This window comes from Aquila chrysaetos, chromosome 2, assembly GCF_900496995.4.
Source record: "Aquila chrysaetos chrysaetos chromosome 2, bAquChr1.4, whole genome shotgun sequence".
NCBI classification, from domain to species: Eukaryota; Metazoa; Chordata; class Aves; order Accipitriformes; family Accipitridae; genus Aquila; species Aquila chrysaetos.
In genome coordinates this window covers 37,844,924-37,863,256 of record NC_044005.1, presented here as the reverse complement: position 1 = coordinate 37,863,256, position 18,333 = coordinate 37,844,924, and the positions used below count along the sequence as shown (strand labels likewise).

General features: G+C 35.7%; 1 protein-coding gene across 13 annotated transcripts in view; it reads right to left on the bottom strand.

Moving 5' to 3' along the window:
• The window catches only part of GPHN (gephyrin), a 316,516-nt gene that overhangs the window by 144,687 nt on the left and 153,496 nt on the right, over nucleotides 1–18,333 (bottom strand). For all 13 annotated transcript variants that reach the window (XM_030040768.2, XM_030040830.2, XM_030040792.2 and 10 more), the window contains one exon: nucleotides 7,559–7,651. In XM_030040768.2, coding sequence (XP_029896628.1) covers nucleotides 7,559–7,651 — 93 coding nt within the window. The remainder of the gene's footprint in view (nucleotides 1–7,558; nucleotides 7,652–18,333) is intronic.

The window sequence follows — 18,333 nt, the reverse complement described above, 5'->3', positions numbered from 1 at the left end:
AGCCAGTTAATTTAAACTAACAGAGATGTCCATATGAGCTATGGTCCCTACAGTGAAAACACAGCTAAAAGGCACCAGTAATACCAACAGGAGAACCTTTCCTTTACTCCAATAAAAAGTAAATTATAATCATATTGTTCTTCTGGGTGTATTTTTGAAAGTATTTGGGATCACTGGGATATGAACCATTTGTCCACCCATAGGATATGCTGAGTCTCCTTCCAACTTCCATTCTGAAATTACCTTGGAATAAAAAACTTAATTGCAAAATTTAAGATAAAAAAAGTGAGATTTCCTGGCTCATTGCTATGGCTTAGCTTCTCATTCTATGAAACATTCAAATCCCTTACTGCTGTTTTACTACTGTTTTCTTCTTTTCAACAGAGCTCGCAAATGTTTCATACATGTTTGAAAGAGAAAACAGAACTTCTATTTGCTATTTGAGAGTATTAAGGAAAGCTAAAATAAAGCAAATAAAAATTGATTCTCAAATGGGCAAAAATACCCAATTGCTTAACAGGAATTCTGTTAGTATTATCTTTTGGATATGATGGTCAGATGACTTTACACAGAAGGTTAATACATTAGTTAAGGAATTTAAAAGATATTTGCCCCAGCATCCTCAGCCAATATTATCAGAGTTTTGCATTTCCAAAAAAGAGACAGAGAAGCAATTCATGTAATCCTTTTGGATGCAGGAAACAAAATTGCTTATTTATTAATTTCAGGATCCATTTGATTCAAACTATCTTCTCATTTAACATATACAGAACATAAGGCTACAATAGGCTATCATCTAGTTTGGCCTTCCGCACAGGATAACTCATTAAACATCATCCATGACTTCTGTATGGAGTACAAGATAACTTGAGTTTTATAAGCCACCTCTCCCACCGTCAATTGCTTTTGATTTGACAGAATTAAAATGGAGAATACAGCTCTTCTTTAGGGAATTTGTGTGATTAATCTCTCATTGTTAAACAAAGAAACCAACCCAAACACATAAAAACCTGCCATTATGATGATTTTCTTATTCGACTTTTCTGGTTTGAGCTTCCTATTACCAGCTATTGTTAAAATTGTCTTTAGTAGACTAAGCACGCTGTTGGTACCTTACATTATTATTTCCCAGAGAAAGTACAGGTAAAAAAAAGTGTTCTTTATGATAAACTAAACACACTGAGTTGTGTAACTCTCACAGAAAGCATCTCTCCTAGCCATCACATATTTTTTGACCTTTTTCTGTATCCACTATGACATTTGAAGCTTTTTAAAAAGGGAATGTCAGAAAAACATGCAGCTTTCCATTTTAGACACATCAGTCCCATATACAGAGGCAAAAGTACGCTCTGTATTCCTATTCCTTTTTTTCCCCCCATCTTTATACTTCTCTGTGTTGGGAAATCTAGACAGAAACAAGTTGAGACACATAGATTCTTTTAATCCAGTATCTCAGCTGGATACACAAAGAAACACGGTCAACACTGCTGTTTATGTAGCAGAATATCAAGAATTTACCAAGCCCGCTTTATTTATCAAAATAAGCATTCTTCAGGAATGCGCTCTCTGCGTATATTTCCTCCTTACTTTGTTTTGGGTTTTTTTTGGGGGGGGTGGGGTGAGGGGCTTCTTTTCTCTTTTTGTGTAACCTCTGATATTCCAGTAAATGGAGCTAAAATGGGATCTGGCTTCCTTCCCTCTCACATTTCTCACTATATCTGTCCTGGCAGCTCGCAGGTGTTTCCATGCAATGACCGAAGTTGATAGCACAACCAAGCTCTTCATGATGCTGGTGTGTTACCAAGTTTTCCTGAGAAACTCAAACAAGAGAAGAGAGAGTGCACGCCTTAGCACTTCGTAAGTCAGCTAAATCGGTTTGGAATTTCCCAAGACACAGGTGCTTCTGTAACCTGACGGTGTACTGTGTAGTGAAAATAATCTGTATACTGCTGCTTCTCCAAGAAACTCGTAATAGTTGTTTAGTGAAAAGTGTTCTGCAACTAAATATATCAATTCTGCTGTAATAACATGCCTTCCAAATACAAGATTTAAAATCTAATTATAGAATTTTTAACTAAATGAATAAGGCACATAAATATATTTGGATTTTTACAACACTAAATACAGTGTTTCAAATAATACATTTTATTGAAAAATTAAAGCAAACTGGATAAAGACCTAATCATATAAACTAGGAACTGTCTGGAGGACTAAGAAAAAGGTAATGGTACCTTCTAGAGTTGCTGATAAACGTTTAACAGAGTACCACAGAATTTGGAAGAAGCCTGTCACAGAATAGTCTATCCCATTTAAGCATAGCTGCTGCCTAGATGCACCTGGCAAGGTTTCATAATCCAGACCGTTTAGGAGCAAGCCAGGTTGGAAACATAATTTTCTAAGAAATATGGAGAACAATAGTTCTCAAAAGGTCTGATGGTGAGTTAGAGGATCAGACATCATACATACACAGCACACTTCATTATACAATAGCTCTACACAGAAATCAAACTTCATGGGGAGCGAGACCTCCAATAAGAGATATGGAAAACTTCAGTCTTAAAACAGACTACAAAAATAAATGCTGGAAAAGGTTACTAAATTGCAGCATACCTTGAATACTGAAGGGTGAAAAACCGAAACAACAGCCTGGGTAATTAGAGGTTGGACAATTTCATAGTATTCCTACCACAAAATGACTAATGTGAGATGAAGAGTTCATTCTTCCTCACTATGGAGCCATCCTGAAGTGACAGTTTGTAAAAGAAAATTAGTTTCTTTTGGCTCAGTGACAACACTGAGATTTTTTGGTATGGTGTTACGAGTTGAATACTGCTGAAGAACAGAAGTACTCCCATATCCACAATGAACAATACTAGAAATCCTGCTGCTCTGGAAAGGCACTATTTGAACCAGGGAGGACAAAAAAACCTACATACTATTTCTAGTTTAAATTATTTCCTATTAAATGGAAATTGTTATTTGAAATGTCTCTGTGGATTTGGGTTAATCTGGGGGGAACACGTGTGGCTGTGAAAGTATGGCTATAACATGACATAACCTGTTGTGTCACAAGCATCTTATTTCATTAACGAAGTTGAAGGGGAAGCAAACAAACAGACAGAACATATGAAAATTACAAATAATAGAGATTAGGAGGGTTGCCAACACTACTTGGGACAGAGAAATGGAAGGATATAGACATTAAAATAGTCTTTGGAAATAAAATGGAATTTGAAGAAAAACTCACACTGAATTCTAAGGAGAAACGTGGGAAACAGAAACAGTGAAAGATGCCTTACGGAACTGGGAAAAGCCAGGTGATAGAAAATTTACAATTGGTAATGATTATAAAAACGATGGTGCAGTTTTGAACTGAATATACAAAGAATTTATATCACAGCAGAATAGAGACTTTCTTCTCTCCAAACATGGCTTTTGTGTGGCTAGGTTTGGAGTATTTTGTTCATTCTGAGCATGCTTTTTTCAGAAAAATACTGACAAATAGGAGGGAGTTCCAGAGAACAACGATTTCTTTTCATGGACTACAGAACTTTGATGAAAGAATAAACAAATATGCATATATTGTCAGATTAAATGAAATGTGTTTCTAAATACATTTAAAACCAGCCTATAAATATTGAAGAATATAATCAGCAAGAACCAAAAGGAGCATTCATAATTTTTCCAGAGCATTGGAAAAGGAGGAAGACTGCAAGGAACCATCTGTCTGGTTTTACATGATGGAAGAGAGCTCTTCAATGCTTCTTCTACAGTCTTATCTTAAAATTTCAGGGCTGACAATTATCTGCAGCGTGGCTGAACTATTTGTGAATACACATAGCAACACAGCTCAAGGATGTCTAGCATCATTTGAGGTACAATAAGTTGACTTCTATTCGTATTATCTAAGTACATATAGTTAGTCTTGTAGCAGGGCAAACAAGACTTGCGAGCCACACTAGAGACGAAGGATAAGAAAACAGCTCAAAGACTTTGTTAGGGGGCAGAAAAGTGAGTTTTTTGGATGTACAATTTTGCAAAAGAATAAATGTAAAAGTAGAGAAGACAAAAGATAGAAAACTGCGCAGAGCACCTGTATACATGAGATTTTTGCTTTCTCCTTCATACTGACCAACAGCAATAGAGAAAATACATTTCTATCTCAGAAGGATACTTAGTGATTGATAAAAATGCTGCCATATTATTTAAATTTTTTCACAAAATATAATGTATATTATCATTAACATTCTGTAAGAACTGTAACTGTCTACCACTCAAGTACTGTAGTTCCAAGGAAAAAATGTTTGCATCTGGAAATATAAAACAAAAGTTCCCTAAATAACTTAACTTGGGCCATATGTAAAGCCCTGATCTCTGTCCAGCAACAAACACTTTTTAAATCAACAAGCAGACTGTATGAGCATTTCCAGTATGGATTTAAAGACTACCCCCATAAATTATAGGCAAAATAAGATTGTAAAAAAAATGTGGTTGTATCTACAAAATTAAGCCTACACTTTGGCTTTAGTCCAAATGCATACTACTACCAACTTCCATAATAGATGAAGAACTACAGCATTCACTAATAAAATCTACAGCACAGTTTCCTTCAAAGTCAACCATCCATTGGGTGAATTTTGGTTTTTAAATATCCACATGCATTTAATCACTTCTAGTCGTGTAGACAAGAAGTGAAGGATATTCACACTGCTTAATTCAATTGACCTTTGCCCCTCAAAATGTGACTCATAGCAACTAACTCAAAAGCTTCTCCCCACCGACTAGAGAAAAGCTATAAATTTAGGGAGCAGAGATAGGTAAGGAAAATCAGATATTGCAAACATTCCTAAAATCATCTATTCCATTATATGAAAAAAAGTCATTACACATCATTGAAACAACTGCAATAACTTGGTATGACTCTGATATAGTGTTCAAAAGGCAAAGTGAATGGGGAAAATGAGTAATTTTTTTTTAAACTTAATAAAAAATGTCTGAAGTTTCAAGAAGTTATTTTTAATAGATACATTATGCTAGGCACTTAATTTCAATTTAATTAATAATTACAAAATTCAATTAACATTAATTCTTTGGGCTGTAAATACTCTCAGGAACTAAGTTTATTTTGTACAGTACAATAGCAATTATGTATCTATGCTCAGAAAAGAAAGCAGAAAAACTTGTTTTCTAATTGAAAGTGCAGGAGGATTAAGGAGAAGTAGGACTGAATCATTCCAGCTGAAATATGACCTGAGGGACCACTCTCCCTACTCTCAGGAAAAATGCTAAAATGTCTTCTAGTATCAGATTCAATTATTACCAGTTTTAAAATTATGTCTTAAAGATGACATCTCAATAGCACAATGTCATCATGATGACATTGTTTCATTATCAGTTCACTAATGAGAGGAGAGCATGCTGGACGAACACCATACACGGAAGAGATTAAAACCAATTCCTACATCAATCCAAGTTTTCCTGAAGGCTTGCTATTGCATATTTCATGTTGATATAATGAATTTTCCATTTTGAATTGGCTCTCCCATTGACCCAAAAGACATAAAATATGGGGCCAAAGCTTAGGCTTCTTTGTATGTTTTTGTTATGACACATACTGTCAAACTAATTTTCTTCCCTTAAAAACATTTGTTTGAATGAATGATCTAATAAACCCTATCATAAGAACAAACCTTATCATTGCCACTTCCTAATAAAAACTGGGATTCGATCTCTCCACTGTGATTTAAGTTTAGTCTTGCAAGTTAATCCAACTTAAATGAGTGAAAAGTGAATAAATACTGTCGTATATAAAACCTGTCAAAGTATGGGAATAATTTGACAGTCAGAACACTTAATTCTGTTATAACCAACCGAAGTCTTGCATACTATTACGTTTAAAAACAATGCATTTTTTCTTTAGTACAAGTTATTAATGATTTTTATATCAATGTGTTTTTATTATATAGTCTAAAGACACTTCAACAACTCAGACAATTTTAAAAATGGCTCACTGTAACATCAAAACTAATCAAACAAATCATCACCACCTGTCTTAATTAGTTTGAGTATGAGCAATGAAGCAACGTAAGGAAAATACTAGGTGTTCATGTGCAGAGTTCTCATTTGTTTATTTCTTGTCCCAAATGCTGCTTGAGAATCTGTGGCTAATTTTTGGCACTGGCTGCAATGCTTCCTCTGGCACTACTGCCTAGGCTCGACCCTGCATAAAGGTAATAAATCAGGAAAACTGAAGCAGAAATTCAGCCCTCCTTTTACACAGTGCTGGGAATACAATCTTCAAAACCATTAAGTTAGTTCGCAAGTAAGAGACCAATTCAGCCAATGCACTTTTCAATTTTGTGTTGCTTTAGCACAGTGAATCATCTGCAAATTCAGTTCCACTAGCTAGCACACTGTGGTCACCTTATACTGTCCCCATTTTCTGATACACAGACGCTTAGGTTTTAGTTACCCAAGGTTTCTATTATATAATCTAAAAACATCAGAAGTAACATACAGGAGCATTTTCTTTATATGTTTGTTTAGTTACACAAATGTTATACAATGAATTAAAAAATATTTTTAGATTCCTAATGGAAAAAAGGTAAACTGCAGCCGTGGTTGACAGAACACATTTGTAAGTAAAAAGTATTGTAGGAATGTTGTAATGAACTCAAATCAACTCTAAGTTGAAAATCTAAGCAATTGAAAATTTATATGAGTACTTAAGAGAAATCTAAATATGTTAAATTATGGAAACAAACACTTCAGGAACTCAATCTTAATTCTGCCCTTTAGTGACCATAAGCAAACCAAAAAAAGTATGTGATTTTAAAAGTTCATATTAATCTAATTTGGAACCATAAATACCAAAATACTTCAACATCAATCACACAGTCATTTCATATGACAACTCAGGGCCATGAGGTTATTAGGTTAAGTTTCCTCTTGTTTTTTTTCCTTACCTTAGCTCCTTATAAGTGGAATGTAACCAGATTTCCTGTGCAACATTTACTGGTGCAGGTTACCTCCATCTCTGTACCTGTTTAGCTTTTTTTGACAATGTGGTGTCAAGCAAATCAATAGCAGCTTTGCACAGAATTTTTTCCCCCTACTATCTGCCTCACACTCTAACTTATAATGCAGTAGTTATCAATGCAGTAGCCTGCAAGGGACAATTAAAGGATCTCTCTTATCCCATTTTTTCTTGTGCAGGACACAAAAAAAGCCAAACAAATTTTTGCTTAGCAGTGTTGTACTGCAGTGGTAAGGAAAATTACGCTCAAAAGCCATTAGAATTTTGTTTTTTGGGGGGACTGGAAATCCATTACACTATGCCACATTTTAGTTCGAAAATAATTTTGGATCAGACCCCAAGATTAAACTAATTCTCTTGTGCTATATTCTCTACTGCTTTTTCTGCTTCCAAGCTGTGTATCACTTGACCTATCCAGAGATACTGCAAAGTAAAGTTACAGAGGAAATATCACCTCCCTCCCCCAGTCTCATACATGTCTACACCAAAGGGCAGATTTTTCTTATTCCAGGACTCTCTCACCTCTGGAGTGACATCTCGTGGTGCAAACCCTGTTCCTCCAGTTGTTAAAATCAAATTAAGCTCCTTTTCATCACACCAATCTATCAGCGTCTCCTGAAAGAGAACATGAATCCTGTCAGATCTAACACGTAATATGTGGGATACAGTTATCTCAGAAAACACATGAAGACTTGAAATGTCTTAAAAACAGAGATGCACACAATAAATACAGGGAATTGTAAAATCACTCATAGCTTTTTTAACAAAGATTTTAAACCACTATTTATAACCAACATATGACAGAATAATTCAAGTATCCATCATAGTATTTTTAGAAATGGAAACTGAAATTCTGTTCTCCATTTCTTGACCTGAAATGGAAAACAAGAATTCACAGTTATTCATTTATACCACTGTTTATTTTGAGATATAAATATAATGCTTTGACACATATTAATAGAGTATGCCCATTTCAATAACTTTGGTTTCTGCACTCCACTTTTTAATAGCCTGAAAAAACCAAGAACCACATATTTGTAAGCTTATCTACTAAAATATGCAATAATACACTTCACACAGCAACACAAAAGATTATCTATAATCATCTTTTCTACATTCCCTATAACATTTCAGTAGGACTGTGTATACCAATTCCAAGGCTGGACTAAGAAAGCTTAATAAATCTGTCATGTAAATTCAGTGACCTACAATACTGGGGAACTCATGATACTAGAGAAGTGTTCAATTTGATTCGCATTCATTTTTCAGGTAACATTTTAAACTAGTTTTCAAACTGTGATAAAAATTTTATATAAGCAGAAAATTTATTTAGTCTCAATATGATTATATCACTTATCCTTCACACTCTACTGTGGGCTAGCACAACAACAGAATGTCTGCTTGGAGCTCACAATCAGCTGTGTTACATGAAGTACACTCATGTATTACACAGTAAAGTAACCATCTGCAGAAATCAGTCAGATCAATTACTTAGCTATCCTTAGTCTAGCAAAGAAACCTCATTATTTGAAAAAGTTTAGGGCACATTTATGTTTCTGGAGTATTATATTGAGGAGGAACGAACTGTTTTGGTGACTGTTGGCTAGAAGCTTATTATTTACCATAAAATTAGAGCTGAGCAATATACTGATTTAAAAAAGCTTAAAATATTGTTGATGGTCATAAAACTGTCCAGAACATTTTAAAAAGTACTACCAATTTAGACTAATTCTCAGGTGTATGTTCTGCAGGCTTAGCACTGCTATGTAACTTCCAGTTAAGAGAAAGCTCGTATACAGCCTCTTCCAAATTGCAGGTAGAATAAACTTGTGTCTGCCTGCAAGTCCCATCATGCAAATGTATCCAAGGATCACTTGAAGTGGCAAAGCCAAAGGTTCTCCTTTTATTTCTCCTTTCTTTACTCATTTCTTCCACTTCCCCTTTTGTGTTATCTCTTGTCTTTATTAAAATCATATTCATCTTTTTACTCTATCCCTTTGGAGGATGGCACTCTACTTATTGGGGCTGTAAATTACCAGAAGTTTCTGGTTATACAGACATTTCGAATAAGCTCAAGAAAACAACACACATACTGTCTCAGATCCGTACATAGATGAACTATTAAGTTTGACTTAACTTTTTGAAAAAATACGAATTACGGTAGTAAAAAGTATTTTAAGTCTTAAAAATGTTTGCTTCAATAACATAGATATGCATCAGAAAAATTATTTTAGAGGTGGCACCTCTATTTTATCATGTAGAAACATATTTGTCTTGACTTCGAACAGCTACAAATTTCAGAGAATACTTGAGAGAAGTTCAGTGTAAAAATGTTGTGTGGCAAAGTTAGAGCTTAATATTGTATATATTTTAAAAATTATTATATCAAGAAAAATTTGTCAGTATAAAACAGGAGGGAGAGATTTTGTGGGTTTTTTTCTAATGAAGCATTTATCTTCAGATAAAATAAACCCCACCAAACTCCAACTGGTTTTATAGAGAAAAAAAATCCTTCCTCTGTTGCTCATTTTGCTACAGTTCAATAATACTCCAGTTAACAGGGAAAAAAATGTCATGTGATAGCCTAGAAAAACCTAAAGAAATCAGTATACATCCTAACGCTTCAAATAAACTGAGCAATAATTAAATGCCTATTACTGCTATTCCATCAGTGTATTTAGGCACACATATAATTCTCTATCAAGTTCTAGTTATAGTAAAGAAACATAAGCTTTCAGTAAGAAGACTTTTGACTATGAGGCAGTAAGTTTGGGTTTCATTGTATTTTAGAAGTGTAAATTCTACCACTTAGACCTTTCAAAACCATGGAAAAATACCTGAGACTGATATTCAGCTTATTTACTTTCTCTCTATCCCACAAAACTCTATACCATAAAATTCACTGACATTTTAAGTATCTAAAAAACGAAGCACCACCCTGATCAACTGAGGACAAAAGGCTACTCATGTTCACTTTGCTGCTGCCAGCAGCCCAGCTAGATTCTCCACTGGCTTTGCACAGAACTGAATTTTCTGTGTCTTCAAATGAGAATTCCTCTAGGCCTAGGACCTGATATTGGTTTTACTGACTTTACTGGCAAATTTATTATATAACATTTCAACTAGAGAAAATTTCATTAAATAATTTTTGTGCATCTTTCTCCTCTTGTATTGTTTCATTGCTGATAAGCCTTCAAGATAAAATGAGACTAGTTCAACAGGTTATGTAAATCACTGTCACTCCATTCAAATCAACAGAATTATGCTGATGGATACAAAATACATTATCTGGCTCTGAAAACAGTACTCTAAAATTACTACCAAATTTTAAAAAGCCAGAACAAAACTACAGACCTGCAGAAAAAAAAAACCCAACCAACAAATAGCTTGATATTTTTAACAATTAATATCCTAAAATAGGCTTTATCAGTTATTTTCTAGTGTCAAGGTAGACAAGGAGAAATGAAGTCATTACAGTCAGTTCCTCTAGACACATTTTTACTTCAAAAGCACTCAACTGTGATTCTAACCTGTTCAGATTTCATTGAAGTCCTAGAATAATTACATTAATTATGTTTTTCTGCTGCACAGAAATCAAATGTCAGCCCAGTTGCCTCTTTAAGTTTTGGATTAGATCTGGTGCCCTGTGCTCTCTACTTATTTATTTCTATTTTCTCTTTTAAATACATTTAAATTTATCTCATTTAAATATGAAATCCTTGGGTCTAACATACAATTTATTTCCATCTCTTGCTCCAAAGAGCTCATTTCAGTCAGCTCCCTCTCTCTCCCAACTTGGAACTACTTGTTGGACTTCCTATGCACTGCCCAATCTTGAAATTTTTTCAGTTGTAACACTGCTCATCAAAAACTTTGCTTAAGATCTGTTTGAATTTTCTCACAACCAGTGCTGATTTCACCAATGCAGAAAAATCTTGCCTCATTCATTCTCTTAGTTCTTAGTCTTTCTATATATAAAGTCATTGATTTTAAGGCCAATAAAGATCATTAACTCAGGGAAATAATTCCTACAGTGTGTGGCACAGTGCAGAGACCCTATGTTTACCGCAGATACATACTTGCAAATTCATACAGGCAACTTCGCATTAAGATACGCTAAGTCCAAAACCTGTACAGATGTATTCTTTTGGCACTGCACCTAAGCAATGCTACCTGACATTTCAGTCAGTGAATGGCTATAACACTAACAGATCTATTTCCTTCTGTGGAGGTAATTTAAACATCTCAATGTTCGAGATGCGAAACTGCCATTTGTCTAAGTTGCAATGGGCAAGTCACAGAATTTTGGTCAATTCCTCCTGTATTTAAAACAAATTCTAGAACTCAAGCATCTCTTCATGTAACTACCCAGCCTTGATATGAAGGATTCAAGACAGAGAAAATACATCATAATTTAATTTGGTAGAGTTTTCCAGCAGCTATTTATGTTTAGCATTAAGTGGTATGTTTCTAGTAACTGTTTCTTACTAAACATTTGTCCCGGTTTCAGCTGGAATAGAGTTAACTGTCTTCCTAGTAGCTGGTACGGTGCTATGTTTTGAGTTCAGTATGCCAAGAATGTTGGTAACACTGATGTTTTCAGTTGTTGCTAAGTAGTGTTTAATCTAAAGTCAAGGATTTTCCAGCTTCTCATGCCCAGCCAGCGAGAAAGCTGGAGGGGCACAAGAAGTTGGCGCAGGACACAGCCAGGGCAGCTGACCCAAACTGGCCAACGGGGTATTCCATACCATGGGACGTCCCATCCAGTATAGGAACTGGGAAGTGGGGGCGGGGAATCGCCGCTCGGGGACTAGCTGGGTGCCGGTCGGCGGGTGGTGAGCAATTGCACTGCGCATCATTTGTACATTCCAATTCTTTTATTATTGCTGTTGTCATCTTATTAGTGTTATCATTATCATTATTAGTTTCTTCTTTTCTGTTCTATTAAACCATTCTTATCTCAACCCACGAGTTTTACTTTGTTTCCCGATTTTCTCCCCCATCCCACTGGGTGGGTGGGGGAGTGAGTGAGCGGCTGCGTGGTGCTTAATTGCTGGCTGGGGTTAAACCACAACAACATTTCTGTGGGATAACACTCCCCCCATGATACGCAAGAAAGCTGCTCACAGAATGCACGATGGTAATGGTTAGCAAAGTGGGGTATTTTGTAACTCCATTAAGATACCATCCTCTAATCTCTGCAAGTAAGTGAACAGGAGAAACAAATAGAGATTCCTTTCTGGAATGAAAGGAACAGTTCCCTGATCTTTGGAGATAACTGAGGTTTGTGGGTTACTTATCTTAGTAAATTTTTGCAGTTTCCTGCAATAAAGCCTTATTACAGTCATGGGCACTCTATGTTTCTGTCCTTGATTGCTGCTTCACTTAAATAATGGAGTAGAGCAGTTCTACATGTGTAATTAATTATTTCCTTTTCAGAGTGACAGAGGCATCCATTAATTGACAAAGTATTGTAAAGCATGCTGTTAGCCAGGAATTTAAACTTGAGAAAGGTTGCAAGACTCCTCCAGTCCTCTTACTGCTACTGTACACTGCTCTTCCACATAGATACTGTATGACCATGAGTAATGCCCTTAACTGAAGCAGAAGTACTATAAAGCACACAAAAATGGTCACCATGGATCAGACTAAATGCCTACACAGAAGAGCTGAGGTCTTGAGGACTGTTACCTTCCTATGATGCTACAGTCCTATGGTATTTCTTGTCTTTCTTTTTGTCCTATTTTGGCATCACTTTGCTACAAGAGTGTGGTAAGTCACGTGTTTATGCTTCCAAAATGATTAGAATACATCCCTTCAAATCAATGTTGTGGTGCTTACTCCTGGGATTAACATGTATACCTTTCTTCTTATCAATATGCCATTTACTTCATAATACAAGGATTGTAAAAATAATTCTAAATACATATGCATACTTTTCATACACCTTAACCATTGGAATATGACATGTACACTGTTACCATTCAAAACATTCATTAGGAAAGAATAGGGAAAGGCTAAAAAGGATATAAACAGGCAGGTTTTCATACAGAATCCATACAGAATTCTTCTATTCTATGTTCAGTACTGAAACTGGTTAAATAATTCTACAGTTAACAAGGATGTTCAGTATTTTGGCACATGCTAAACTGTTCTAGCACAGTGCAAACTTGAAGTTATTTTGCCTTATAGGCACCACTAATCACATATGAAGGACCATTTAAAATATGTTAAAATAACTGATATTGCTGAACAAATATCAATATTAAATATTGAATTTAATTATGAAACAATATACATTTATTTACTTTGGACTTTGAAACAGAAGTAAGTTAGTATAAGCTCTTTTCAGACATGCATACTATCCAGAAGTTCTCAAAACAACTACACATGACTGAAAAGACCGTTGTGGCTTCTGGGAAAAACTACTGATAGAGCTTAGAAATGCAAAACGCCGTGTTCTCCAGTACACACCATCTCAAAACAACAAGCTTTGTAAAATTATGTAACTTCTGTATCTGCAAATAAATCCTGTTTACTCAAGGACAGTACGTTTCAAACTGCAAGGAAAAAACATATAGCAGTATGTTTTTAAAGCTATAATGATAACTTTCCTTAGGAAGCCAAGTCAAATAAGAAGAATTGTTGTACAAAAAGCCACATTAAATATCAATTTAATTTTCTTTTACTTTGTGGTCTCATGCTAAAAGAGCTAAAAGGGTGTCTGAGATAATTTTCATTTATGATTATCTAACATAATGCACAAATTACAGTGGATGAGAATATGGAAAAACATGTCAAAGAAGAGAAAGTCTGCATAGTCACAGATTTGCTAAGAAAACTGGGTATCATTTTGACCACTGAGTTTCAGGAATACAGGAATTGGCACATTAAGGTCTCATAATAACCTTTACTTAGTCATGTGGCTTGAACTACTCTAGATCCCAGCTCACTAAAGATTAACTCTGATACTATGGCATGAGATAGCATACATGCTGCATGAACCAGAAATTCACCTCACAGCACACAAATACAAAGCAGGAAAAAAGAAAAAGAAAAGGTAAAAGTAATCCAATTGTTCCTCATTGTTGTATTACTGAGGAGTTAGAATCTTCTCTATTGAGCTCACTATGGCTTGTCTATTTAAAGGGGAAAATCACGTAGTGAGGACCATGCAAGAACATGAATACCCATAAGCAAAGGCACTGAAGGAAAAGATAAAGAGCCGAGTTCAACATTCAGTTTGAAAAAGAGGAAAGGCCTTAGAAATGTTAATATATTCCTGGAATAAATTTCATATTTTTTCCCCTATTTCTTGTGAAGGTTTTTTTTCTTATGCTCACTTTTCTCTTATTGCTTGAAAGCTTCACTGATATGTAGAGGCATGAAGATATTCTTATGTGTGGAGCAACAACTTTGCAAGTAATCAATCTTAAAATTATTTAAGAATATCAGAAAATGAAATACTAAAATGCCATGAAAACATGCTCGACATTTTCTATTACCTCTACCCGTTTTTTCCTTCCCCCACCAACAAAAGGCAGAAAGTAAGAGAGATGTTAAGATTATGTTCAGAGTGTAATCACTGTAGTCAAGAGACTTGGATGAAACACAAGTACATATCTCAATGTGTCGAAATAGACCTTTTCATCTTTTGAGATTTTACTGAACATAGTTAGTAGTCTTTTGAAGATTCTACAGATATATTTGCAGTTTTCAGCATTGCAGTCATTTTACATTGTTGTTTTTCTAAATACTAAGCTAATGCATTAAAAAAAATTGTAAAAATGCAACTAGTTTCTGAAATGCAAAACTGAAGAAAGAAAGTAATAAAAATGTACTCTATAAATGGCTTACATTTTAAATGGAAATTTAATTATAGGCATTTTCCATTTGAAATAAATTGCAGCTATCAAATACTTTGAGGTTCAACATATCCATGCAGCCTGTAACGTGACCTTTTTAAAAATGTACTTCACATCTTCTAAAAGCTACTATTCATGACAATTATCCCTAAAACAGGGAAAAAAAGAAGTAGGCACTTAAGTGCAATGCTCAGCAGAGTTCATCTATGCAAATCAGTAGGGAAAGTCACGCAGAAAGATGTGCAAACACTGAAGTGTTTGCTGGTCAAACCACCAGGACTGGGAGTGCCAACACTGCAGTAGTCTGCTTTTTAAGGGCTGAGACTGGCAAAAAAATTTCTAATTACTGTGCTGGAGAAAGGTAAAGACAGTATAGGCCATGTACGAGATTGACTCCACAAAATAGAAGTGCACTTTTAAATGTCTTGTGCTGATTTCCTCTCAGAAAGACAAAGGAGGGAGTCTTAATTCAAGCTAACCACCTTGACATATTAGTCTTAGTATAAACAAGAAAAATTTTATTGTGAGTGATTTTATTGTATGATTTAACGAATTGAGTTAAAATCTACAAGGATGTCTACCTAGATCAGATGCAAACCATGAGTCTATATGTGCAGCAAGGGCCAAGACTTGTTTCCTTCTGTATGAAAATCTGTTCCCATCTACTGTTGGTACAACAGGTATCCTCCTAGAGTGCATGCTAAGGTCTTGAAATCACGGCTAATCACTGGAAAGGATTGGTCACTCCAGCATAACAGTTTTCCTCAGATGCCTGGAGGAAGGGTTGGAACTTAGAGCCGTCAGAAGAGTCAGAATTAGATATTTTCCAAACATGTCTGTTTCTTGAAACAACTTTCCTGTCCACTCTGAATTTGGCAGATATATACATGTGTGTGGGCATAGATGCACACGTGCTCGTCTTTACATAATAAAAACGTACTAGCAAAAGCAGCAAAGTTCAATGCACCTCATATCTGTCATGCGTAAAAGACCTCTCAAAAATATGTTTACTTACTAAAATATTACAGTAGTTACAAAAACTCCATGTTTTTTAAAGAATTTATTTGAAACCAATTAAAAATTAAATAAAAGAAAAACATAATGCCTCCTTGCCAGTATTACTTTTCCCAGTGAGAATCTGAACATCTAATATATATTCCTCTGATTATTCCTACAACACAAGCTAAAGGAGCAACTGGAATGAAAAGAAAAGGAAAAAAAGCATAAACTCAATTAAATTAATCCAATACTGCTCACTAATAATAGAAAAACAGAAATTCTCTCTCTCTCTCTCTCTCTCTCTTTTTTTTTAAATTAAAGTAGCACTTCAAAGACCTGTTATCACAAGATATAAATGCTTGGGTTTGGAGCCATAAACTTCAGATTAATTGCGTAGAACAAGATGGCTTTTTCCACATTTTCTTCCCCTTTGCATACATTACTGTTCATCTAAGGTTGTTTAAAAGACTGTTTACTTTGGGTTTTCTTCTCAGAATGTGAAATGGCAGCTTGATATTACACACAAGTCAGTCAGTTCTAAAACTAGAGTTCTTCACAATATTTTATCTATGTGTATCCACATCTACAGCACACGTATCTCATGCACCACAGATTACAAGTTTGACTGAACTTTGCTGACTGGAACTAAGCCCAGATAAGCTACATCCTAATCTTATTGAAAACACAGAAATGGCAAAGCCACAGAAAACCAACTGTAAATTTCTTTGAGCTGCCAAGACAACACTAAATGCTTCAACTCCAAGAAACTGGTAAAAGCATGTCTGTCATATAGGCAAAGGTGATATATCTCAGAGAACTCCAAGCACAAACACATAAGAATCATGTTTCTGTAACAGACCTCAACTCACATAACCTGCACTTCTTAGAAACTATACTTGAAAATAACCACTTGCAGAATTTGCACGCGTGCATTTGCATGCAGAGACAACTACATCTCCAGTTTAAGCCAGGTTATACCCTGCGTCTAACTTGTTCTGTTTAATGGGCAGGAAAGGTAGTGGATTAAAAAATAACTACAAGGCTTCTGTGGTTAAAAAAAAACCCAAATCAACACACGAGGAAACAGCAGCGGAAAAAACGTTTAAACTCAAATGTTTGCTTTTCTGTAACTATTAAGTTTTAAAAAACAATATAATTGTAAAAATAGAATTGATTGTTACAGAACCCAGTTCACATTCTAGCTTCATTTTCTAATAGTAAATACAATCTTACATGTTACTTCATATACTTAGCTACAATTGTGTAAGACATCATTTCCCTTTACTTTTTAAATACTATTACAACTTACGTAATTTCAATTTTTGGTGTAGCTCTCAATGGAAATGACAAATTGAACAGAGTGAAAATATTCAAATATCTAAAAAAGGTTAGGACGGGGGGGGAAAGGACAAGAGATGAAACCGTTAGAGAGACAGGGAGCTACTCAGTGTAACGCAGTTTGTGGTATAAACGCCCCCGCGTGTGTACTGTTCATGCATACCATCCCTAGAGTCAATGAACGAAACTGTTTCTAAAATAAAATCTACTGCTTTGCCTGTGAACATACAGTAAAGAAAATTTACCTACCAACGAACGGCTGCTGTACTTTGAGATATTTAGTCCATACATACAGGCTAAGAGTGGGTGGGCTCGCGGCCTGCCCCGGGGTGTCGCGGGAGGGGCGCTCTAGCTCCTCCCCTCTTCCTGCTTGAGGCACAACATACGGGGCAGAGCGCATCCGCCACCGCTTCAGTTCCTCTTAAATGCACAATCAAACCTGAAAGAGATTCAGAAAGAGGGGAAAGGCAGGTAGGAGACTAATGTACATGCAGACTATACCTCTCAAAGAACACCAGTTACTGACCAGTAACCTTTCTTCTTTGAGTCTGCATGTACATTCCTGCAACGACTCGCTCTGAACAGTTACCTTTGCCTTTTACAGCCCAGGGGAAGGCCTGAGCACTCCCACAAACAACTGCAGCATCACTCCGCTGAAGGCTGAGACAGCCCTGGATACTGTTAGACTAACATAATACCAGGCGAAGGCAAAGACAGAATTCCAGGTGGCCTTATGGCAAACGTCCAAATACCATACAATACAGATGCTAAGTTTGCCCCGAGATGTAGTAGAATTTGCTTTGGCCGTGGGGGGGAAGTTCCTCGAGTCCACACAGAGCCAGAAAGCCATCTGAACAATTGCTGTGTGAAGTCAGTTGAACTTCTGGATATTCCCACAGTGCAACAAGCAAAAAAACAAACTAAAAGACTTGGACCTGTGAAGAGAAATGATAAAGTACTTACGAAATCAAGAATGTGAAGTATAAAATTCAATCAAAGAAGCATAAGATCTGAAAACGAGTACTGGAAGACTAATTGCCTAGCTACTCTGGAAATTTGGCACCACTTCAAGAAGGAATTTTGGATGACTGAAGA